This window comes from Pyrus communis, chromosome 2 (genome assembly GCF_963583255.1).
Source record: "Pyrus communis chromosome 2, drPyrComm1.1, whole genome shotgun sequence".
Lineage (NCBI taxonomy): Eukaryota > Viridiplantae > Streptophyta > Magnoliopsida > Rosales > Rosaceae > Pyrus > Pyrus communis.
In genome coordinates, this window is record NC_084804.1 from 28,429,339 (window position 1) to 28,453,174 (window position 23,836).

General features: G+C 38.3%; 2 protein-coding genes across 3 annotated transcripts; one reads left to right on the forward strand and one right to left on the reverse strand.

The window, feature by feature from the left end:
* Positions 1-3,546: 3,546 nt before the first annotated feature.
* On the forward strand, positions 3,547-12,027 carry LOC137725952 (rDNA transcriptional regulator pol5-like). Of its 2 annotated transcripts, XR_011067565.1 has the most exons (9): positions 3,547-4,219; positions 5,206-5,331; positions 5,430-5,627; positions 7,285-7,512; positions 7,683-8,807; positions 9,292-9,579; positions 9,984-10,446; positions 10,632-11,661; positions 11,756-12,027. XR_011067565.1 is itself a non-coding variant. In XM_068464799.1 (8 exons), the coding sequence occupies exons 1-8, from the start codon at positions 3,680-3,682 to the stop codon at positions 11,486-11,488; spliced, it is 3,825 nt and encodes a 1,274-aa protein (XP_068320900.1). In that variant the 5' UTR covers positions 3,547-3,679; the 3' UTR covers positions 11,489-12,027. The 2 variants fall into 2 exon arrangements, 1 of the variants encoding a protein (XP_068320900.1); XM_068464799.1 differs by having other exon boundaries at positions 10,632-12,027.
* Positions 12,028-14,092: 2,065 nt separating this feature from the next.
* Positions 14,093-16,848, reverse strand: LOC137725430 (transcription factor GTE7-like). The gene is made up of 4 exons (XM_068464103.1): positions 15,278-16,848; positions 14,950-15,166; positions 14,610-14,819; positions 14,093-14,497 (listed from the first exon to the last, which is right to left on the reverse strand). Exons 1-3 carry the CDS (start codon positions 16,712-16,714, stop codon positions 14,761-14,763), a joined length of 1,713 nt encoding a protein of 570 aa, XP_068320204.1. The 5' UTR covers positions 16,715-16,848; the 3' UTR covers positions 14,093-14,497; positions 14,610-14,760.
* Positions 16,849-23,836: the final 6,988 nt, after the last annotated feature.

Sequence of the window (23,836 nt, forward strand, 5' to 3'; positions counted from 1 at the left end):
GTCAACGGCATTCCATTGGAGTGTCCACGGCATTGTTGGGGTCAAGCTATCTAGTCATGTAGGCATATGAATGCACAACAAGGGATCTCTAACCTTCCATGGTGGAAGGAGAATACTCTAAGATATGATTCGAGAGTCTTTGGCCAAAGCATATGAATATGACTAAGGAAGGTTGTTCCAAATCTTATTCAATTGAATCATATAGAGAAATATCACATTGGATAGTAGACATGAAACAAACTATCACTTAAACAATGTGATTAAGAGTATTGTATTAGAGAAGGACCGTATTGCATTGTAGTTGTAACTGGATAGGTTCTCCAACCACTTCTACTTAGCTTGGGTAACCATGACATGCTGCTAGGCGTCACCCATGGTTTGTGGAAGCCCTAAAGATTAGCAAACACTAATTTTAAGGGAGAATTGAAATGTGGTTTCAATTCACAATCGATCGTTAAGAGTAACATCGCCCACTACCTCGCTAATTGGAACCTAATGGATCGTACACCGAGTAAGGATATAAGTGAAGAAATTATATGAAATGGATAAGCAATTAAATGGTTTAATTGAAGAATGGTCAAGATTAATTAAATAGTTAATTAATTATACGAAACGTTCGTATTGGGCGTTTAAGTTAGTTTTGGGCTTCGGGGCACAAAAACGTTTTGGTCCACAAGGCCCATTATGTTTAAGTTGTATGACAACTAAAACAAAATGGGCAATTAAGCCCAATAACAAATGGAGCCCGGCCATATCAAGGGTAGTGAGAATTTTTGCTTAATTGCAAGTTTGCCACTAACCTAAGAGATGAAGTATAAAGTCATCTTTATAGCTTTGTTTCTAATAAGGGTTTTCTAATTGAATTTGGGTGAAACTTATTCTCTCATTTTCTACATAGAGGCCGGCCACTTAGGGGAGGAACATCTAGCAATCTTCTTCTTCCCTAAGTCATCCATTTCATCTTCACACGACATCTTTGGTGTGGAGACTTAGAGACACCAAACCTTTGGTGTTTTTGGAGAACAAATCCTCAAATCCTCAAAGAAGAAAAGGAGCACTAAAAGGGAGGAAATCACAAGGAAGATCCAAGGAGCAAGGAGGTGACTTGAAGGCCCTCCACTTGGGTGAATCCCTACTGTAATCAAGGATGAGCTTCAAGGGTAAAAAATCTCTAAATTCTTATTCTCTTTAATATTGTTAAAGAGTCTTATGGTTCACCATATACTAGGCTTTGAAAGTCATGGGTTTTATGAATTGTTTTTGAATGCATGCCTACTTTAAAGTGTTATTAGTATGCCTATGTATTCAAATGTTCTTACATGTTCTTAGCTAGGACAAAATTTTTCCTTCAGACCCTTCTTAGCGTATTTTGATGCGTTGATTCCGAATCCGCCGTCCGTTTTCTGAAATTCTACCATTTTAGGATAGTACTTTTATTAGTAGTACTTTGTACGAAAACACGTAATTTCATTAGCACGTTATATTTACCTAAATGGTTTCATTTCTAGGCAAAATGCATTGCAAGGACTTTCAATGCTAGAAGGCGGGTTCAACTCAGTGACATGATCTGTGAGTAGGTCTTTTCTTTATATATATATATATATATATATATATATATATATATATCGGTTAGTTTCCATATATACAAGCATTAATAAATTCTTTATGCAGTTACCATGATTAAATTAATGTTTATAAGAAATACCTTATTGTTGGGAAATGATGAAATAATCCTACGGGATGCACAGGTAAGCTTACTATAAGGAGATGCCTTGATTATATTTATGGTCATGAATAGTACGATATTGATTAGAATTGATGAATGGATGTGGCATGACTATATTGATGTTATCTGCTCATCGTTTGTTGCACTGGTGTTGGTACTCGCCCGGGCCAGGGCCAGTCTTTCACGTGTATGTGCACATCGCACCATACACTCACTCTGGATCCATTATAGGTGTCAATCCAGTTGTACAAGTTGCCATAGGCAACTCCGACTCGTATATGTTGCGCATAGTGCCAGTCTTCACATGATTGTAGTACTATAGTGTATATTATTATTACACCTAGTCCTGTTCATGTCAGAATACCTCTGCATGAACTTGTGTGTCAACATGTGTCGATGAGCACCCAATATGATATGTTGCTTATGTGACATTTTGTGATTATGGATGTCATGCCCTTATTTACGAGATATTGTGCCGTAATGAATTCTTGAGATTTTGCAGGCTATGGTAAGTATTTTCTTATTATACGTAGTATGTATATTTTGGAAACTATACTGGTTTTACAGCGAAAGGTTATTATGTTTTCGAAAAGGTTTTTACAAATATTTGTTTCTAGGCCCACTCACCCTTGTTTTTCGCCCCTCCAGGTTTTATTGCTGAGCTTACATGTCGACGAGGATTCTTGGCAAATCTTGGTGTAGACGATTACCTTCGATGGTATAATTCTCACCCTATCTTACTGTACTGTACTTATGCTCTGACATCACGTGTGAAATGAGTTCATTCCCGCTCATCGCGCACTCTATTACTTAGGTACTTTTAGGTTTAGGTTTATACACATTTTCCACATAACTACACTTTATGGCTTCGACACCTTCTTGGTGTCGGCCATCACAGCTCGATTCAGAGTCCAAATGGACATTTCGGATTGAGGTGTGTCATGGCCTCTACTCAGCATCCGTCTAGGGTCTAACGCTTTTAGAATTTTGGCATTTGCTATTCATGCGAGAATGAAGGAGAAGGATTTCAGCCAAATGAATCACTTTCTTTCTCTTTTAAGTACTTGCAGAAGAATTTTGTTACGAGATTTGAATGTTGCTGATAAAACTTGCCTTGAAGGTATCCTATCTCAATATATACCCACGTTTTATTTTATTTATCTATCATTATTGAAATTTCAACCCAATTTATTGAAATTTCTCTTTACACCCAACTAATTAAGTCAATTAATTATTTAAAAAAAAAAAAAAAAAAAACACAAATGTCAAACACAAAGGTTTTCTTCAAGGTGAAGTAATCACATATGGATTGTTGGATTTTCAACATAACAAAAAATAAAAATAAAATACCAAATAATTCTAAAAAAAATTCAAATGTTTTTAACAACATATTTAAAACTAAACGCACTTAAGAAACTTAAAAAGTTCAACCATCTTCTTCATTTGCCTTTATCTTTAATTAATTATGCTTCTTTGTAATGTTGTGTTTTATTTTGTAATTAAAATTAAATTATCGGAATTTAACACGGAGTTTTATTCTCAAAATATAAATATTAAGTACGCAAATGGCTCTTTACTACAGTAATAGAAATGAGTTAAGCCTTTGTATAACAACATGAGTTTAAATTCCGTCCGTAATTAAACTAATAATATTTATCGTTTGACAAAAAAAAAAAAGAACAATTTTATTGTTTTTGCCCTCCAATTGCCATTGCCCCACGTAACATGTCAGCCGTCAAGATCTATCGTGTGGCTCTTCTTAAAAACGCATCTTGCCCCACAAAAATGACCTTCGTACTATAGAAGCAGCGCCTCTTCTGTCCAACCTAAACCCCCCCAAACCTAAACCCTTCTTCTTCTTTGGTTCTTCCCTTCCCATCAGCCTCTTTCTTTCATTCTCCCATTGCCTCCCATATTTCCACAATCCTAAGCTCCGATTGAATTTTGATTCATATGGGCAGTAAAAAGAGAAGCTCCACTTCCATGGAAGCTGCGACTGATGCTGTCGCTAACGATGGCGGCTTCAGTAATCTGAAGAAATCGAAGAAGGGCAAAACAAAGCAGGAGACAACAGAAGCTTCTGCCCCTTCTTCTTCTACCGCTCCCACCGCCGTCAAACCCATGGAGAGACAAAAGAAAAGGAAAGCTTTGGACAAAGTGAGGCGCCTCCACACTGCGGAGACCAAACCCAAAGAACCCAAAACAATGGAGGTGCCCGCTTCGTCTTCAACGAGCGGGGTTCTTCCGGAGTTCCATGTGGGTGTGTTTAAGGACTTGGCTTCGGCTGATGGGTCTCTTAGAGAAGCCGCGGCGGAGGCTTTGGCTATGGAGTTGGTGGCCGTACAGAGAGCTTATGATGGCCTTGAGAATAAGGAGTTGATTGAAGGTGGAGTGAAGTTGGATGCCGAGAAGGATGATGGGTTGAATGATTGTGCGCCTTCCTTGAGATATGCTGTGCGGAGACTCATTCGCGGCGTTTCTTCATCAAGAGAGGTTTTCATTTTCCACCATTACTTTGTCTTACTTGATATGTGAATGTGGCATGGTATTCGTGTATTCGAATTTTTGTGTGTCATGGTTATGGTTTTAAGTTTAGGCTCTCTTGATTTGTATGCTCCTTGATTTAATTGTTGTTGCTTTTAAGAGTGTAATGTGGGACACATTTGTATTCAAGTCTTGGAAGTATTTAGTCTTTAAGGAATCTAAGCTTTTGGAGCTTTGGTATATTTACATTAGTCATTGGTTGACCTTTGTTATAGGCTGTGGTTTATTATATGATTTAATACTCTCTCGATGCAAACTGTTTCTTTCTTTTGAAGCCTTCGTTCTTCAACTTATTTAGTTGAATTGCTTTCTTAAGTGAAGTTCATTATTATATCTCACTAAATGCAACCAGAAGCATTTTTGTTTTTCTGTCCTGAATCTCATCCAAGTTCAATATTGAAAGCTTCCAATTGCATGCAAGAGGCTTGGTTTAGGGGGTACATACAGGATGTTTTGTAATTCATTTATGTACCTATAAAATGAGCAATAAAGTTTTGGAGACGCATATGTTAATGCGTTGAGTTCAATTTTGTGGGTTGTTGTAGTGCTTTTTTGTTAAAATCTATACATGGTAATTTTCTATTAAATCTGTCAGTTCTGCAGATTATTATAATATAGTTACTAGTTTGAACCATTTCATGGTTAGAGACTGTATTTGAAAGTTTGAAAATTTTTGATATGTCAGTTGTGGCATGGCAATTTAGAATGTGCTCAACATCTTACTGAAATTCTACTTACATTAATAAGTTTTGTTAAATATTTTTCATTGAGAATTTGGCATGAGTTAATGTGTTCTGATATTAACTTGAAAACCTTTGAATATCACACAAATGCATGTATTTAACAGTTTGATCTTGCTGAAATAAATTTGAGAAGCTAATGTAGTTCAACTTGTGTGACTAACTTTTGTTATATGTACTATATTTCTTTTCCAGTGTGCAAGACAAGGGTTTGCATTAGGTTTAACTATTTTAGTAAGTACGATCCCCAGCATCAAGGTGAACTCATTGTTGAAACTTATTGTTGATTTCTTAGAGGTCTCTTCATCGATGAAGGGTCAGGTGGGCAAAACCTTTGCTTTATATTTCAAAGAATTCTTTGATTCAATTGCTGTATTTTCCCTAGAAAGTTTAGTTATTGCTTCCTCGTTGCATTGCAGGAACAAAGGGATCATCTTTTGGGTCGCTTATTTGCTTATGGTGCTATTGCCCGATCAGGAAGACTAGCTGAGGAGTGGGTTTCTGATAGAAACACTCCTCTCATAAAGGAATTCACTAGTCTTCTCATTGCCCTTGCATCAAAGAAGCGATACTTGCAAGAGCCTGTTGTTTCGGTTATTGTAGACTTGATCGAGAAGGTAAATTTTCCTGATAAACGAAATATTGCCTTGCATGTGGATAATATATAATCTTTATGCCTGGTCAATAACGATGATGATTTCAGCGATCTATGCCACAAAATTCAGTTCCAATCAAATGTTTGCAACATGATTGTTAAGTTTTTTTTTTTTCTTTTTTCAACTCATTGAATAAACAGAAATATTTAGACTGGCTGTATAAACTTAGCATGTTATGTCATTGGACTGTGTGTTAATTATTTGTCAGCTCCCAAACCTGACTTTGTTGATCGAGTTACAACACCATGCAAATGGTCTTTTGAGTCTTAAATTTTTGTTGAATATAATTTTGGGTTTTGTTTAATTGTTTGTGTAAGAAAGTAGTCAACATTTGTTAGTGGTGAATCTCTGAAATGATTTTCTTAGCACTGGCCAAATTACCAACCAATCCATGAATTTAGTTGATCTGCAGGTAACTTTTCATCAATTATTCGGATTTTATTTATCAGCACAGACTAGGTAGCTTTAAAATTTGCCAAAATTCTCGACCTTGTCTTAGCTTTCCAATTGTTTATGCCTCTGTAGTACAGTAGGCTGGGCTTTTATTAAATTGTTCTATCCTAGATGTAAATGTACATTAAATTCAAATGGCCCTTGATTTGGTCATGCAGTTGCCGAAGCTTTTCATGCAGATTAATTTCTCTGCATTTCGTCAAGTGCCATCTCATTAAGGGACATGCCACTGTTTATAGCTTGTTGTCCTGTTTAAGGGACATGCCATAGTTCATATTCAATTTATTTTAGAAGACAGAAAAAGCTAGTAAAACTTGTGTCTTTTTATTTCTTTTCAGCATTGCTTTCATTTAGTGAAGATCATCCTGTTAAGTTTATTTCACTCACAATTGCAGACTTTATATCTTAGTTGCATTATTCTATAATGTATTCTACATTATTTTATTGAATATCCACAATAGATAAATCAACTGTAAAAATAAATATGGTGTCTGTGATTATGTGTTTCTAAATACAGCCTTCCTTTGTGCAAATTTTGTAAGACAATTTCGTACCTAAATTTTGTACTTTACTATAAATCATGCTTTGGTGTATAAGAACTGGTTAACATTGTAGCCTTTAGACAGCATCTGTAGGCTGCAGCGGTGGTTTCAACTGGTGTGGTTCTATGCTTTGAAGTCTACATTTTACAGCTTGATTGAGGATCTCTTTTCTTTGTCTTCTAACAGGACTTTCATGCTTGTAGTTCTAGTCAAGTTCAAGTTGTTAAATGATATAGAACTAGAAGGAAAAGAAAAGCATTTTTCATTCAAATATATTATCAGCCCAGGCTATAACAGTTAGTCCCAGTTCCTTGATAAGAATCCAGCCCGAAATTGAAGGGGTGGGATATAGACAGAGAGTTTAAGTCTTTGTATTCTACACTTTAGTGAATGGTCCTTGTACGTACATTTTGCCATCATTTTGAGGGGTTGAAGCGTTTCCCCTTCTAGAATGTGTCCTTCTATGTGCAGAGACGGGGTTGTTGCTTCTGTTGCTTCTGTTTCCACTGCTTTGTTTTAGCTCCTTGTTTTTTTTTAACCTGATTTTTTTTTATTGTGAATACATAGGTCCTTGCCATCATCATGTCCTAATACATTTACTTCTGTGTATTCTATATTTGCAGTTGCACTCAGAAGCTTTGCTGAATCACATTCTAGAGGCCCCAGGCCTTAATCAGTGGTTTGAAGGAGCTATTCAAATTGGAAATCCTGATGCATTGCTTCTGGCTCTGAAAATCAGAGGAAAAACTCTTATTGAAAGTTCAAGTTTTGGGAACCTTTTGCCAGTTCCATTCAGCCCTGACAAACTGTTTTCTGCTGACCATCTGTCTTCTCTTGCTAACTGCTTGAAGGTAGTGTGGGTTTGTGTTTCTGTGTGCCAAATGTGTGGGTTTGTGTTGGTGTGTTCCATTTATGTGTGGGCGTGCATATTTTTCTGCATGATGGACACTTCATTATGGAGGAAAATATTACTATTAACAAAACCATTCCTGAACTTTTTGGTTTGTGTGGAATATTACAGGAATCCACCTTTTGTCAGCCTCGTGTTCACAATGTGTGGCCTGTTCTGGTAGACATGCTTTTACCTGATAGAGTTTTGCAGGCTGAAGATGCAATTTCTGTTTCAAATTCCTTGAAGAGGCCCAAAAAGAATCGCAAGTCTAGCTCTTCTGATGAAGAAATTGCAAAGAACTTTCAGTGCTTCTGTGAGGTGATCCTTGAGGGATCGCTTCTAACATCATCTCATGACCGCAAACACTTGGCCTTCGATGTTCTGCTTCTTCTTCTACCAAAGTTGCCTTCATCTTTTATTTCAATTACTCTGTCATACAAGATTGTTCAGTGCATGATTGATATACTTTCTACAAAGGATTCTTGGCTCTATAAAGTTGTGCAACATTTTCTTAAAACTTTAACTGATTGGGTTGGGGATGATGATGTGAGAAGGGTTTCTGTCATTGTGGCTCTACAGAAACATAGCAACGGAAAATTTGATTGCATTACTCGAACAAAAACAGTTAAGGATTTGATGTCAGATTTCAGAACAGAATCTGGTTGCATGCTGTTCATTCAGAACCTGTTGAACATGTTTCTGGATGAAAAGCATGCTACTGAGGAGCCTTCAGATCAGAGTCAAACGACAGATGACAATTCAGATATAGGTTCTGTTGAAGACAAGGAATCTGTTGGAACCATGGGAAATTCTGATTTTTTGAAAACATGGATTGTGGAATCCCTCCCCAGTATATTGAAAATTTTGAAACTGGATCCTGAGGCAAAATTTAGGGTCCAAAAAGGAATTTTGAAGTTTCTAGCAGTTCAGGGTTTGTTCACCGCATCTCTTGGGTCTGAAGTAACATCCCTTGAATTACAAGAGACATTTAGGTGGCCAAAAACTGCCATCTCGAGTGCCCTTTGCAGGATGTGTATTGAGCAGCTCCAGTTACTGTTTGCAAACTCTCAGAAAGGAGAGGGGTCACGTCCCTTGCTAAATTGCGTAGAGCAAAGTGACCTTGGCTCATACTTTATGCGGTTCCTTAGCACTTTGTGCAGTATTCCTTCCGTCTCATATTTTCGGCCTTTGGAAACCGAGGAAGAAAACACTTTGAAAAAATTGCAAGCAATGGAAACTTCACTCTCAAAAGAGGTACTTTCTTTGGCCGTTTTTAGTTCCATGTAAGTATTTGTCAGGTACTTTCTCAGAAGAGGTACTTCACTCCACGTAATTATGCATCTGATCAACCTAAATTTCTTTTGATTTCAAGTTGAGTTTCAAATTTTAGATTGGAATAAGTTGGATATGACCCCCAATATGTCATAAAACTTGGAATCAGTGAGATTTTTAAAATTAGGGGATGGTGTTTCTGATGCGTTATTTCCTAGTAAAGGCCTCTTTTTTTGTTGTTTTCATCCGACTCAAGATAGGTTTAATTCTATTGATGCCTTATTCCGGGGTCTTGTAAATGGTGTGGTCTTACCTTCTAGGCCATCTTCGGCAGAACTACTTTGAACTCAAGTTTAAGATGCATGCTTGTTAATTAATTCTATTTTAGTCTTTCAGTTTCTTGGTTGTACTGTCCTTTCCATGTTTTTTGGCATGACATGAAGCTTCTTGAATGCTTCAATTGCAGGAAAGGAATTGTCAGCTTACTAGTGATGCAAATAGGTTGCATGCACTAAGATACTTACTCATCCAGCTGCTTTTGCAAATGCTCCTTCGACCAAAGGAATACTTAGAAGCAGTCTCTGAGCTTATGATATGTTGTAAGAAAGCTTTTCCTGTTTCTGATCTTCTTGATGCCCCTGGAGAAGATGACTTGGATGATGAGGGTGCACCTGCCATGATGGATGTTCTTGTGGATACATTGCTTTCTTTGCTGCCAGAGTCATCAGCTCCCATGCGAACTGCAATCGAGCAGGTGTGATGGATGTTCCTGTGGATACTTGAATTATCTTACATATATGCTATGTTGGAATGTTAATGTTTTGAATTTTATTTATGTAGTCAGACAATTTATCTCTGAATGATAATCATGTGCTTTCACTGATACTTTACTGGAATTGTTCTTTTTAATTCTGTAATTTGATTAGTTGGGCTGTTTAATTCTCTCTTCTGATGCTAGACTAGTATATTTTGTGCTGGAGGTACATTATTAGATACCAAATTGATGAACTAGAATACTGCAGTGCATATTTGTTTAGAAATCTTCCTGTGTATGTGTGTATACTTGTGTGTGTATGTGTGCCTCTGTGCGTGCACGCGTGTGGGGATGTTTTAAGCAAAACCTAAAAAGACTAATTATCTGGAGTCCATGTCTTGTAGGTTTTTAAATGCTTCTGTGATGATATCACGGATGATGGTCTGTTGCGGATGATGAGGGTCATCCGGAAGAATTTGAAACCTGCTAGACATCAAGATGCTGATAGTGATGACATTTTTGATGATGAAGAAGATGATGAAGATTTTCTTAAAATTGAAGAAGATGAGGGAATTGACAAGGCTGAGACAGGTGAAACAGGTGACAGTGATGAGCAGCCAGATGACTCTGAGGCCGACTCTGAGGCTGCTGATGCGGTTGAGGCAGTTGGCAAAGAAAATCCTGAAGCTTCTGATGATTCTGATGGAGGAATGGATGACGATGCAATGTTTCGAATGGATACTTATCTTACCCAGATCTTCAAAGAGCGAAAGAATCTAGCTGGGGGTGACACTGCACATCACCAACTCATGCTGTTTAAGCTTCGTGTTCTTTCATTGCTAGAAATTTACCTACATGAAAATCCAGGCAAGTGTGTTTTATTCAAATTACTTGAAATACAGAAATGGCTTACAACATGTTTTGCAAGCACGAATTAAAAAAGATATTTCTTTCATTTAAATTTAGCTCGTTGGGTTATGTGTTTTATAATGAAATTGGGATTTATAGATCTGACATCTGTATTTGTGCACCTGGTTGACTCAATTAAACAGGCAAGCCGCAGGTTTTGTTGGTGTACTCAAACTTAGCTCGGGCATTTATTGAACCACCCAGTGCAGAAAGTAGTGAACAGCTAGGACAGCGTGTATGGGGGATACTGCAAAAGAAAATTTTTAAAGCAAAGGACTATCCGAAGGGTGAAGATGTGCAATTATCTACTTTAGAATCTTTGCTGCAAAAGAATCTGAAGTTGGCCTCAAAACCTATTAAGAGAAAGAAATCCGCAACCAACCTGTCCAAGAAGAAACAGTCAGCTTCGTGGAACCGACACAAAATGATTACTAGCCTTGCACAGAGCTCCACTTTCTGGATTCTGAAGATCGTTGAAGCAAGAAATTTTCCGGAGTCTGAGCTGCGGAGGATTTTTGATATTTTCCAGGGAGTTCTAGTGGAGTATTTCAATAGTAAAAAGTCTCAAATCAAATCTGGATTTTTGAAAGAAATATTTAGAAGAAGGCCATGGGTAGGGCACCATCTGTTTGGCTTCCTGTTGGAGAAATGTGGCACTTCAAAGTCAGATTTTCGGCGAGTGGAAGCACTTGATTTGGTGAGTGAAATATTGAAGTCCCTGGGCTCCACTGATGGAAGTAGCCAGGAAGCGCTGAAGAATATCATGAAAAGCCATCTGCCGAAACTCTGTCGTCTGATAGAACACTTGCTGACAAATATATCAGAAAAACAGTCGAGGCAAGCTGAAGCGCGGAAGTTTTGTAGCAGGATCCTTCAGATGATAACAACCCTTAAGCTGACGAAGTCTTTCCTTAAAAATTTATCTCCAGATGCTCATGCCAAGTGTGAATCACAACTCAGTGCACAATTTATTAAAATGAAGACAGTACCACATGAGTGAAACTTGCTGAGCTCATGAACGAATTATGTTTCGTATTTATGTTAAGGGAAGCTTCTTTCAGTCCCCAAACAACAATACTCAGAAGCAGTTTGTGGTAATACCAATCACCATTTTTGACTTTTGGAACAAGATTGAGCTGATACTTGCTCTTCGACGCCAGTTTCTTGAGGCAGGTACGTGTTATAACTTGAAGGAACTTTCCGTCGGTCAAACATTTTTGAGTTTGTGATTTCATTTGGCAGTTATTTATATGAGTAGTTTTTTCAGACAGGAAGAGTTTAGGGGGTAACAGGAAAGTACGTACTTGGAACAAGGTTTCACTTATTTTCAATCGAAGAACCTTGCGGTGCTAGAATTCCCGGACATCTCTTGTATTGTACTTGATTCATAATTTGTTTTTTCAAGTGTATGCTGCATGAGGTGATGGGCTGATTGGTCTATTTTGTGCACGCGTTTCGAGTATTGACGCTTTCTGTTTTGGGATCAGCATTTTGAATTTGAACACACTATCAAATGACAGATTGGGACCATTTGCAAAAGCAAACAGGATTTTGACATTTCGAAATGTTTAAAATTCTTTTTCCTCTGTTCCATGGAACAGCAGATGGAGACACCTTTTTCCCAAGTCCGAAAATGACCCGAAATTGAGGTCAACAACAGCATAAAACTGAACGAACAAGACTTGGTGGTACTACTGTTTTGAGTTTCCGATGTGTTAGGAATCTTATCATCTTGCTTGGTTTCGTAATTTCATTACGAGATATTGCTAGAATTAGTCGCTCATGAGCCCGTGGAAACAAAAGCAGGTGGATCCCTTTGTTTTGGATCTCAGTACAGGGGGTTCCGATTTTGATTCTGAAAAAATAATGAAAATAATAATAATAATAATAATATTAAGGCATTAATTTGGAATATCAAGCCGTAGAGAATACACATTTTCAGTTTTCAATTTAACTTTGTTGGGGATTAGAATTTGGAATATCAATTTTGATTGAAGCAGGCTGGCAGCCGTTTTCTATTTTATTACGGCAGGAAGCAGATGCACAGCCACATCTTACCTTTTTTCAGAAAATGATACTCTTTTTAATTTCTCACACTTATTTAATCATGTGTGTTACTTTTATTTTGATATATATTCAATCCGATGATAAAAAATGATATAATATTCAATCCAACGATAAAAAATGAAGGCGCAAGTTTGCTGATAGTCAGCTAGTCTTAGTGGCAATGGAGGAGGAGTAGCAGAACACATGCTCTAAGAGCAGTTCCACTGTGGGCTATTGCACGGTGGACTGGCGTTGGAACAGGGCCATATAGCCCGAGGGACTTGGTCCAACGTGTGCTAGCGATGGAGCCTGAGCAGGCCTAAGGGAGAGGCCCATAACGAGTTGCTAGCCTGAGAGACCAAAGGCAACGTGACGTGGGCTGACATCAGGGCGACGTCTGTCACAATATAAAATTAATAAAAATATATAATATTAATAAATAAATAATAAGAAAAATTAAAAAAAATTGTAAAACCCAACAGGCTTCAAACTCAACAGCTCTTGCTGGAGTTCGTCGTCGAGGTTGATGAACACCCACAAACAAATGGTAGAGATCCAGTGCCTCCTCCGCCACAGCAATCGCCACACCCCACACTGCCTTCACCCCCACGCACTCGCGATCCCCCTCCTTCCATTGGCGCACCCAGATCACACGATTTGGGATTTGTTTTTGAGAGAGAGAGAGAGAGAGAGAGAGAGAGAGGGGAAGATCGGGACCGTTGATGGAGGCTAGGGTGGGTGGGATGGTGAAGATGGAGGAAGAGAGGCGAGGAGGGTTTGGATGCATTGGGGGGGACACAGGTTAAAAATCTGGGTGTGGGTGTTTATTTTGGTTTCTTGTTTTTTGTTTTTTTTTTAATATTTAATTAATTAATTTTTTAATAGAAAGTGGTACAACGAGACCGATTAAAAATTATATTCGAAATTATAAATAAAATTATTTTGTATTATTTTTAAAAAAAAAAACTAATATTTTATTATCTATTTCTAGGGTTATTTAATGTAAAGATGGAGATACAAAAGACAATTATTATTCATTAAAGACAGTTACTTTTCACTAAAAGGATAGCCCTGTGGGGCCTTAGACACCTTGGTAGATAGCCCTACAGGGCCTTAGACACCTGGGTAGATAGCCCTACAGGGCCTTAGACACGGTAGAACTGCTCTAAAGAGATACAAGGGCTGGCAACTTATCATGCCTCCTCGACTGCAAATAATACTTGGTCATTTTTATTTCATCATATATTATATATCCAACGCATGCCTAAATTGATATTTAATTACCTCACCACCCATCACGGGTTGATTATTATAGAAAGAATTTCCAACCTAACTTGCAAATTTGATTTGGGATGATAACGAGAGCCGAACATGGGCCCTCGAGAGTAGAATCTCTTTGTTTGGAGAGGAGGTAACGGCCACTTCTTTTCTGGCTCTACTTAACCAAATCAAATGATCCCATCCCTCCCTTAATTCCGTGCTTAAATTAATTAATCAAAATCAAAGCAAAAAAGATGAAAAAAGGAGTAGAGAGGCAGGAGGAGGCACAACATGAGCATAATGTAAATGGGGAAAATTATGTACTCACTCTGTAAAATATTGTGTACAAATCTCTCTCTCTAATCTCTCTCTTCCCACTACTAACCCCCATTCCTCTTTCCTTCTTTCTTTCCACTACTAGTAAGTTTCACTACAATTTTTACCACCTCTCTCTCTCTCTCTCTCTCTCTCTCTCTCTCTCTCTAACCCACCTACAACAAATTTTTTGTTCACATTTCTTTGTTTTTACACCTCCAAGCAAAACTACCAATTCCCACTACTACTACTTCTACCAAATTCCCCAACAACTGCAATGCATGCAGCAGCCACCACCACCGCCACCGCCACCAGCCGACCATCACACAAGAAGTAGCTCACACATCTAACTTCTGCTCAGTAGTTCCGATTCCGACAACTCCCGATCCTGCTCGCATCAACACAGTCAACAATACAATTCAGCTCACGTTTCACAAACCATAATCAGCAGCAGCAGCAACATCATAATATCGTAAAGAAGCAATTACAGCAAACCTTACCTCAACAAAGCAATCGACCCAAACAGTTAAAGGCCCTCCTTCCCACATGGAGAGCATACTCTTTAGCCAGCTTGCTTCCTTCCCACATGGATCTTTTCTTCCATGTCTGCCTTCCAATCTAATGCAATTCTAATGCAATTGAATGCACAGACTAGGATTGAACGTTATCGTCATCTGAGTCACTCCCTGAAGAACTACCAGAATCTGAATCTGCAAACATCCCACCCCGCAAGACATTTAAGCTCTCTCTCTCTTTGTTTTGTTTTTTTCATTCTAATTCAGAAACAGTAAAACTTCATTTACACCAAATCTAAATCCATATTTCAGTTTTGGGTTATACCGCTTGATGAGGAGGAGCCACTGCTCGAACTACCAGAGCTGCTTGAACTGTCACTACTTGCATGGCCACCTACATCTTTCTCAATCTCCACTGGTGGGAAGCTGCTCATTGGCATGTCATCGCCAATGTCCACATCTTCATCTCCTGCTTCGCCTTTTTTAGACCTCTTTGGCTCTGCTGTTGCTGCTACTTCAACTTTCTCACTCGCAGCTTGATCCTAGAACAGCAAAAAAATCGCAATTCTAGTAAGCAAACATTGTGCAAGCAAAATCGTAGTATAAACACAATGCCATTGTAAAGAAACTTCAAAACTCAATCAGGCACTTACCAAGTGGCCTCTGTTTGAAGCAATGTTGCTATTGCTGTTGCTGTTGGTGTTGCCCATCAATGCTTGCCGCTTTATCTTGCTAACCATCTTCTTCCAATTCGTCACAAGCCGATCAAGCTCCCAAAGGGTCTCCGTATCGACGGCCTCAATGTCAAGCTCAATCTCATCCCCATCCTGCTTCAAATGCCCATTCCTCTTCCTTATAATCTGCACAACCTGCTCCATCTTCTCCTGAGGCAAACTCTGCAACCCAATTCCCAACTTTTGCTTCTCCTCCATACTCATATCCCTCTTGTTTGGGTCCTTCGCCTTTGGCTTCGGCTGCTTCAATGGCTTCACTCCAGACCCCTTCAATTGTGAGTTCGTCCTCACAGGAGAAGATTGCGCCAATGCTGGATTTGACAACGGGTTTGATGAGCTCACAGGTGCTGGAACGGGAGATGATCGGACTGGCGGAGGCCGAACCGGCTCAGGTTTCTTGTCGATCCGAACAGGCGTCTCCCTCCTCGAAACCCTCTCGGGCTCAACATGGTTCCAGGAACTCGCCTGCAATTCCTCATCAGAACCCTTTTCGGACCGGAATTCATCTCCGTGTTTGTCAATCAGAGGCTGAAACAACTCCTCAAACCTCGAACGAAGCTGATTGGCATAATTATACACCTCGTGGCCTTGGGGATTGTACCGCATGGCATTCTCGAAAGTCAATCGTACCTCAGCTGCGAAATCAGAAGGCGATGAATAGAGACCCTTGGCTAGATTGGTTTTAACAGTGCCGAGATCCATCGGCTTCTTGATGATGTCGTAGTAATCATGAAGGCCCAACGTAACTACATCAACCGGCCTGTTGAAGATCCAGGCGTACTTCTGCTTCATCAGCTTGGATAAAACCTGCCCACAATTCTTCATAGAATCCCCGTTTTCCAAATGCGACCTCTTGGAATTCGAACTCGATTCCTTGCCGTGAGCGATCGGCAAGGACCGTTTCGACCCAGCCATCTTCTTATTGCCGATCGGCTTCTTGTGAGCCGACTTAGGGTTGAAGTCGCCGGCTTCAATTTGATTCTTGAGAACGCGAATCTGGTCGAGCTCATAGAGGAGGCGGTTCTTGAGCTCAACCAGCTCTTTTCTTGAATAGCTCGCGATGTTGAAGCTGACGTATTGGGACTGAACGGGATTGACGTCGTTCGTGTTCGATCGCCGATGGTGGTTGATCGACGAAGCGTCGTCTGATGCAGTCTGAGTGACGGCCGGCGACTCATCGTTAAAATCGGAATGATGAGCTTGGAATTGTCGCTTTTTAGGGTTAGGGTTACGGTGAGTGTTTGAAGAAGAAAAGGGAACTTTTCCCATGAATCCTCCTCGGGCTCCGGCTCCTCCACCTCTGGGTTGTTGCGGCCAATTGGGTTCGTTCCGGTTCGCTAAGACGGCGGACGCCATAGCTGTACGGTGTTCGAAGCTTCGCCCTCGGCTAGGGTTCCAGTTGAGCTCCGGCTAGGGATTCTCAATGTAGGTGAAGGACGAGGCACCATGAATCGGGCCCGACGTGACCCACACGCGCCTCCAAGAAATTGGCAGAGAGAGAGAGAGAGGGACGAAGAAGCTTTGCGTAGAGAGGTTAGGGTATGTGGGATTTTACCCTTATTCTGAGCGAGGAACGAGAGGAGGACCAGGCCGCTTCTTAAAGGCGGCCAGATCTACCCGAGGACGTTTCGGGCACCTATATGACCGTCAATTGGGCTAGGACCGTTGATCCGACGGTAGAACATGAATTCCTTGCTGCCCGTGGAACTGACCGCGTGTTCTGGCAGGGACGGTAGGGATGGAAAAGGCGAGCGCACGTGGCCGAATGTGGACCGTTAGATTTCCAGCAAGGGTTTCCGCGAGGCGGGATCTGTAATTTGGAGTTTGATTTGGGAGTGAATTTGGAATGAATGTTTCGTGCATTTAGGGCTTTTCCAAAGTGAAGCGTGGGGTCCACATCCGATGACGTGGACTGGGCTGGGTCATGTGGGACTGTGCGTTCCGCCGTAAACGAGAAGTTAAGCACACGCGCAGTGAGGGGGGCAGTGATCCCGTGCGAGACTCCCTTTGGTTTTCAAGGGCACTTTGGTAAATGCAAACGAGAAACGGGGTTACGAGAAACGGCAATTTATATCCAGCCTCGTAGCGACACCTGAAACGACAAGAGTTTCACGCTCAGAAAAAATTTAAAACAATAATAAAAGAACACCTGCGCTTTAATTTTTTTTTCTTTTTTAAAAGAAATTCCTCAAAATATAAGCCCTGTTATTAGATCTAGCATTCGTGTTGTGTTTCTCGTTAGCTTAACAGGTCGTATTGTATAATAGCTGTTAAAGTAAACGGGTAATATGACCCAACTCGAAATCAACCAGTTAAGATTATCAGGTAATATGACCCAACCCGTTACCTGTTAAGAAAAATATATTTTAAATCAATAAAAATGAAAATGAAAAACATAATTTGACCCAAAAAAATGTAAAACATAATACTAAATTCGTATATACATACTAAATTTCAGAGTTGACCCTTTTATGAAAACTGTAAAACTTTTCATAACGAGTGATTACGTTTTTCACACTTCTACAATAATTTTTATTAATTTTATTAATTTTGCACTCAAATAAAAAACATTGTTCATGAGATTTGGAGGGTTTCAAAAATCTAAACGACCATGTAACCATCGTCTAAACATTGAGGATGCAATTATGAACGTTTATTATGCTTTCACAGCTTTCAGACTTATACATTAATGATTATCATAACTCCTTAAAAATACTATTCATGAGAGTTTGTATGATTTTAAAAATTCAAACGATCATATATCCATTCTCAAAGCGTAAAGGATGCGACTACGAGCGTTTGTATATTTTTTTTATATTTTTAGCACATGTAAATTAATTATTATAATTTTTTTTTATGTGTTTGGTATTTTTAAATTACTTGATATTTCTATTTTTAATGTGTTTTATTGTCACATCCCGACCCGGGATCCAACACATCATGGGCCCGCTCCACCATCGTAGCACGATATTGTCCGTTTTGGGCCTCGACCACGACCTCACGGTTTTGTTTCTATGAACTCACACGAAAACTTCCTAGTGCCTCACTTGCTACTCGAAGTCAGTGAGCTCCCAAAAGGCCTCGTGCTAAGTAGGGATGTGAATATACATATAAGGATCACTCCCCTAGACGATGTGGGATGTTACATTTATGATTTTTAATCTCAATATTTACCTCTAATATACTATAAAAATAAATAAATAAATAAAACTTAAATTTTAAAATTTATATAGAATAATAATTAATAAACAATATATACATATTCATTATATAAATTGCATTTTATAGTAAGTTTTTTTTAGTAGTTTAAAAAATTAAAATCATCAAAATAACTTTTTTTCTTATCATGTCGAAACAAGTTACCTGCGTGTCACTATCGTGTAAACTTGTTAAGGATCTGTTATTAACGGGTTATTATCGTGTGACCCAATAATGGCCCGATTAGTTATCGTGTTGACCCGAAACCCGTTATTTTCGTGTCAATTACGTGTCGTGTTAACAGGTCGTGTAAGAAATTGTTATGTCTACCTCTTATGATCTTGTGCGCGTTAGTGTATGGTTGAATAATAATGGTCCGCAAGTCTAGAGAAATGAGTGAGATTAATTAATTTGGATAATTGTAATTGGAAGCGCAGGTTTGGTTGTGTGTTTTTTTCTGTTTTTTTTTTTATTATTAATTTTAGTACAACGATATATTTTAAAATAAAAAAATAGAATGTTTCACTTAAGTCACACAATAGGCAACCTAATTTAATATTAAATTTGTCATTTACAAGATTCAAACCTAAGACTTCTCAGTTATAAATGAAGAAGAATATCATCAGACCATAGCATTAAATGGCGGTTCGGTTGTTAATTATGGTAAAATAGTTGTATTGATACGTTTGTATTTATTCATAAAAATAAAATATTAAGATTCTTAGAACTGCATCATTTAGCAACATGATTTGGACAAAAAGAGAGGGAGAATGATTCTCTCCCCTCCTAATTACTATCCCCTTCTCTTTCATTTTGTTCACTCCTATTTAAACAGTCATGATAAAGTCATATCACCATCTTATTTGAAATTTTTATATATAAAAAAATAAAAAAAAATAAAAAACAAAAAATAAAAAAGACAAAAAGACGAAAAAAAAAAGTGAGAGGAGGGAATGGAATGGGATGATAATAAGAGGAGAGAGAATTCTACTCCAAAAGTGAGTGGTCTATTTAAGGAAAGAGAAATGTTAAGAAGATTTTTTTAAAGTGTGACTTTTCATGGACTTTCCGTCACCTTATGTTTTGGCATAATGTTTTATAATGTTGACACGTAAATTGTGGAAAAAAAAACATGAAGTGACAGAGAGTTCATACAAAATCTCACTTTTAAGACAACCTTTGGGTGTTGAATTTGGAAATTGGATTTGAGAGTTGAAATGATGGAAATTGGATTTGAGTGTTGAATTTATATTTCCACGATGCTTATTTGATAATTTATAGAAACAATATTGTTAGTGAAACACCTAATTCATATAAGATGGATTAATGAACCTTTGAATTGGTAATTACATAAGATCTACACAATTTTCCAGCAGCCATGCCAAGTCGTGAGAGAAAGAGAACCTTGTGATTTTTAAAAATTTATAGTTTTTCAAATTAATTTTTTATTAATTAAGATATAAAATTGAAAATAAGAAATTGTACTAATGCAACAATGCTTAACACTTGGCAAGTTATAAACGATGTGATATTGCAACTCAGCATGATTTAATGACAAGTTAAGTCACACACAAGGTTTTTTCCCAATACGAAAGTGATAAACAAATCCCAATAATTAATATCTCGTTATATAATGAAGTGTTTTAATTAGTGTGTTTGGATCGAGAAAATAAATTTGTAAAATGTAATAACTGCATTCAATCCGTCCCCTACTCATTCCAAAAACGAAGCATCTGCTTGAAATGACATAGCTTCGACCCATTAATCTTGCAATGTGACTTTTAAAATATGTTCGAAAGTGTTGACTAGTAGGCTCAAAATAATCTTGCCCAGTGTGATTTCTACTACACTAAGTAAAAGGTACTCCAGTAGCATTTAAAGAAATCAAATGTCCATCTCTTAAAAAATTTGTAAAATTTGTCATGTACATATTCAGATTTCTATCCCCTTCCACTTTCTCATCCATATTAACAATACTTTAAAGTCCCCTATGCAATTAAGTCCTAAACACTCACATTTTTTTTTCATACAAACTAAATCAGATATCGGAGATCTATTGGCCAAACCCACCCCCCCAAAACCTCGTGGGCGCATGAGGATTTGATTCGTAGAGATTGAAGACGACATATTTTTGCTACTGCAATCCTACTATCGATTTAAGTAAAAACTATGTTAATCAATAATTTAGCTTCTAAATGCTATTAATTCACACTAAATTACATCCTGATCTCGGTCTCCTAATTATTTGATCATCAAATCATATGTAATTAGAAGTAGTTCAAGCATTCCTAGCACAAAACCAAAAAGGTGAAAATAATTTAGAGATGGCTAATACATAGAGATGCAGCAAATTATTTATATACTATAAAGTTTGGTTAGGGAAAATGGCTATACATATGTATGCATCGATCATATCGAAACCTAAATATATTCTTCAGATTGTACATAAACACATAGCAAATAATATGATTATCACCAGCAAAAGAAGGATCGATCACTAGCTTAACCAAGCGCCTTTTTCCATCAGTCTATGGGGGTTTTTCTCTCTGGTTGTGAGAGTTTTTAACAGCTTCAGTTTCTCCCCCTCTCTTCCTTCTTCCTCCTCTCCCTTCATCAGTCTTTCCCTCCGATTACCGTTTTGAGAGTCGACGGCCGGGGAATTTCCTTTTTACTTTATGCGTTTCTTTCTCATCCTAGTCCCCATCTTGCAATCCATTTCCCTCAAGCCTAGACCTTCCATATTTCCACCACCAACCTGTAGATCCGACCATTTCCATCATTTTCTTCCTACCATCTTCATTTTCCCTTAACCAAACATCAAATCTTAAAGTTTTTGGGCTGCTTCTATTTGATGGGGATTAAGATTTTATCAGATGTTTTTACTTTTGAGCCCACTGTTTTTATGTCTTCTTGTATCTATTTATTGCTGGTGTCGTTCTCCAACCTTACAACATTTGTGGATTTCACATCTACGGTGGTGGATTTAGTTCAAGGGTCATGTTGCACCCATCTTTGATCGATTGAGGATGATGCCGGTTGCTAGCTCCTGTTGGATGCTACAACACCATCATCTCAAGATCTACTGTCGAGGCTTCAGTCTCCTCTTTGATGCTCGGGCCTCTGCTGGCGGCAATAACATGAAGGTTGCAGAAGATGTTAAGGTTTCTTTGTCTTTTGGTTTTTTTTTTTTCTGTTATGGGCTCCAATGTCTAAATTGGGCTGTTACTTTTTCATTTAGATCTCATCTAGATCCAAATTGTAAGGATCCTCACATTTTAATCATTCATCATATATCATGCGGTCAGAAATCATTTAACTTTCTTTATTTAAAATTAAATACAAATAGTACCTGATGAAAATTGATCGCACGATGCATGATAAACGATTAGGATGTGAAGATTTCTAGGATCCCCACAAAGAGGATCCGAAGAGGATCTTTATCCCTTACTTCTGTTTATATGGAGGATCCAATCCAATGTCTTGTGCTTACTTTTGTATTTGGACCTTCTTTGCTGTAGTTTTTCTTTGTTGGTAATGAAGTTACCTTTGACCACAAAAAAAAAAAAAAAAAAAAAAAAAAAAACAAGGATCGATCAACTAACACGGCAATAATCATATAGTTTGGTAGTTTTTTTTTTCTTTTTTATGTACAAACGATATTATTTACTGTGATACCCTGTCATAAATTTGTTGTATATTTTATATTATCGAATGTATGAAATTACCAAATTGCTCTTGAGGCATGAACGTTGACTTTCGTTGATCGTCTCAACGTAACGCGTATGACTAATTTTCTTAGTTTATTCTTATCGTACTCATCGCCATGTACGCATGGACGTAAACGGATTCAAATTTGGACTTGTAACGAAGATTTTACGTTAAGAAATGTCGAATGCTTTTTAAATATTTCATGTTTTGTCTTTAACGACCTCAATGTGTGAGCCACTGGGGCCCACAATGGATTCTTGTCCCCCAATCCCCTCCCTTTTCCCCTGTGACCCTCTCTTCCATCTTCCCTTTATTGTTTTCTGAAAAATATCTCTCTTTTTAAGCTCTCTCTCTTGGCCCTCTCCTTTCTCTCTTAAACCAACCCTCCCCGAAGGCACAAGCACATAACAACAAACAACAATAACCATGACTACACCACCACCGTCCCTTGTAGTTCATGTGAGTTCTTGAACCAGAAAAGAAAACAAAAATCATTTGAAAACCCTTCCCCAAGCTACACTGTGCAAGGAACTTCTCCGGCGAATTCTCGCCATTTCCGACGAAGGTAAGCCTCGAATTTGGTCCCTATCATTGTAGATCGTGTCTAGGTTCACGATTAGTAAGTTTTTTGGTGGTTTTGGTGGTGTAGAAGCAGGGAAATGCTCAAAGAAAGTCACTGTGCAAATCTGGAATTTTCCAAACTGTAGTCATTTGGCCATTTTCTAGCCATTTTTCCAGCTAACTTCAGCCACCACTCGGTCCCAACTTGGTATGAATCTCTTCTCCACATTCCTAACTACATTTTGTCTTTTCAATCACTTGATTTGGACTTGTATCAAGCTTGGAATGGGCTCTTGAACTTGGAGATTCCCAGATTTTCAAAGGTGGCGCGTGGAGGGCTACCATGGCCGGCACATGGAGCACAATCGTCTTTGTTGGAGGTATTATGCTCCGCCGTCCATGGCGGTGCTGAAAATTTTTCTAGCATGTGCAGTAGCCCATGGCAGCGAGTGGGGGAACTTAAGGTTCCCCTTAGGTTTTTCAACGTCCTGAATCTAATTACGATGTCCGTTTTTCCAAATTCAGTTATTTTAGTAGAGTTTTATTAATTGGTCCCTTTATGTGTTTAGGTGCGTTTGTTAGTGGCGTTTCTATCCTCCCTAGTTCGAACGGTTGTTCGACGACGAAGTATCTGTGAGTGGACCCCTTCCAAAATGAATGATTTAATTACTAGAAATGCATACATGAAAAGCATGATTTTATGACTACGTTTTTTAAACGTTTATGAGTAAATCGGAATTACACTTTATGAAATATCAAGCTTTATCAAATTTACGTTATTGAGGTACTAATGAATGTGATTTATGATATGATGCTGGAGCTATTTGAGCTCCGATGAGATATATTTTGGAAAGATTATGTTCATGATTTTATGTGTTTACTTAGTGGATATTCATACATATGTGCCTTCAGGCGGGCGAAGTAGTGCCTTCGAGCGAATGATATACATGCCTTCAAGCGGAAGATATTTATATATGCCTTCGGGCAATTGTGATACCACTACTAAGCTCA

Coding starts and splice junctions, on each gene's coding strand:
- LOC137725952 (XM_068464799.1), top strand. CDS start 3,680: ATGGGCAGTAAAAAGAGAAGCTCCACTTCCATGGAAGCTGCGACTGAT. Junction 7,513..7,682: donor CTCTTGCTAACTGCTTGAAG/GTAGTGTGGGTT, acceptor GGAATATTACAG/GAATCCACCTTTTGTCAGCC. Junction 9,580..9,983: donor TGCGAACTGCAATCGAGCAG/GTGTGATGGATG, acceptor CATGTCTTGTAG/GTTTTTAAATGCTTCTGTGA.
- LOC137725430 (XM_068464103.1), bottom strand. CDS start 16,714: ATGGCGTCCGCCGTCTTAGCGAACCGGAACGAACCCAATTGGCCGCAA. Junction 15,167..15,277: donor CTTCAAACAGAGGCCACTTG/GTAAGTGCCTGA, acceptor TTGCTGTTCTAG/GATCAAGCTGCGAGTGAGAA. Junction 14,820..14,949: donor TGGCTCCTCCTCATCAAGCG/GTATAACCCAAA, acceptor GGATGTTTGCAG/ATTCAGATTCTGGTAGTTCT.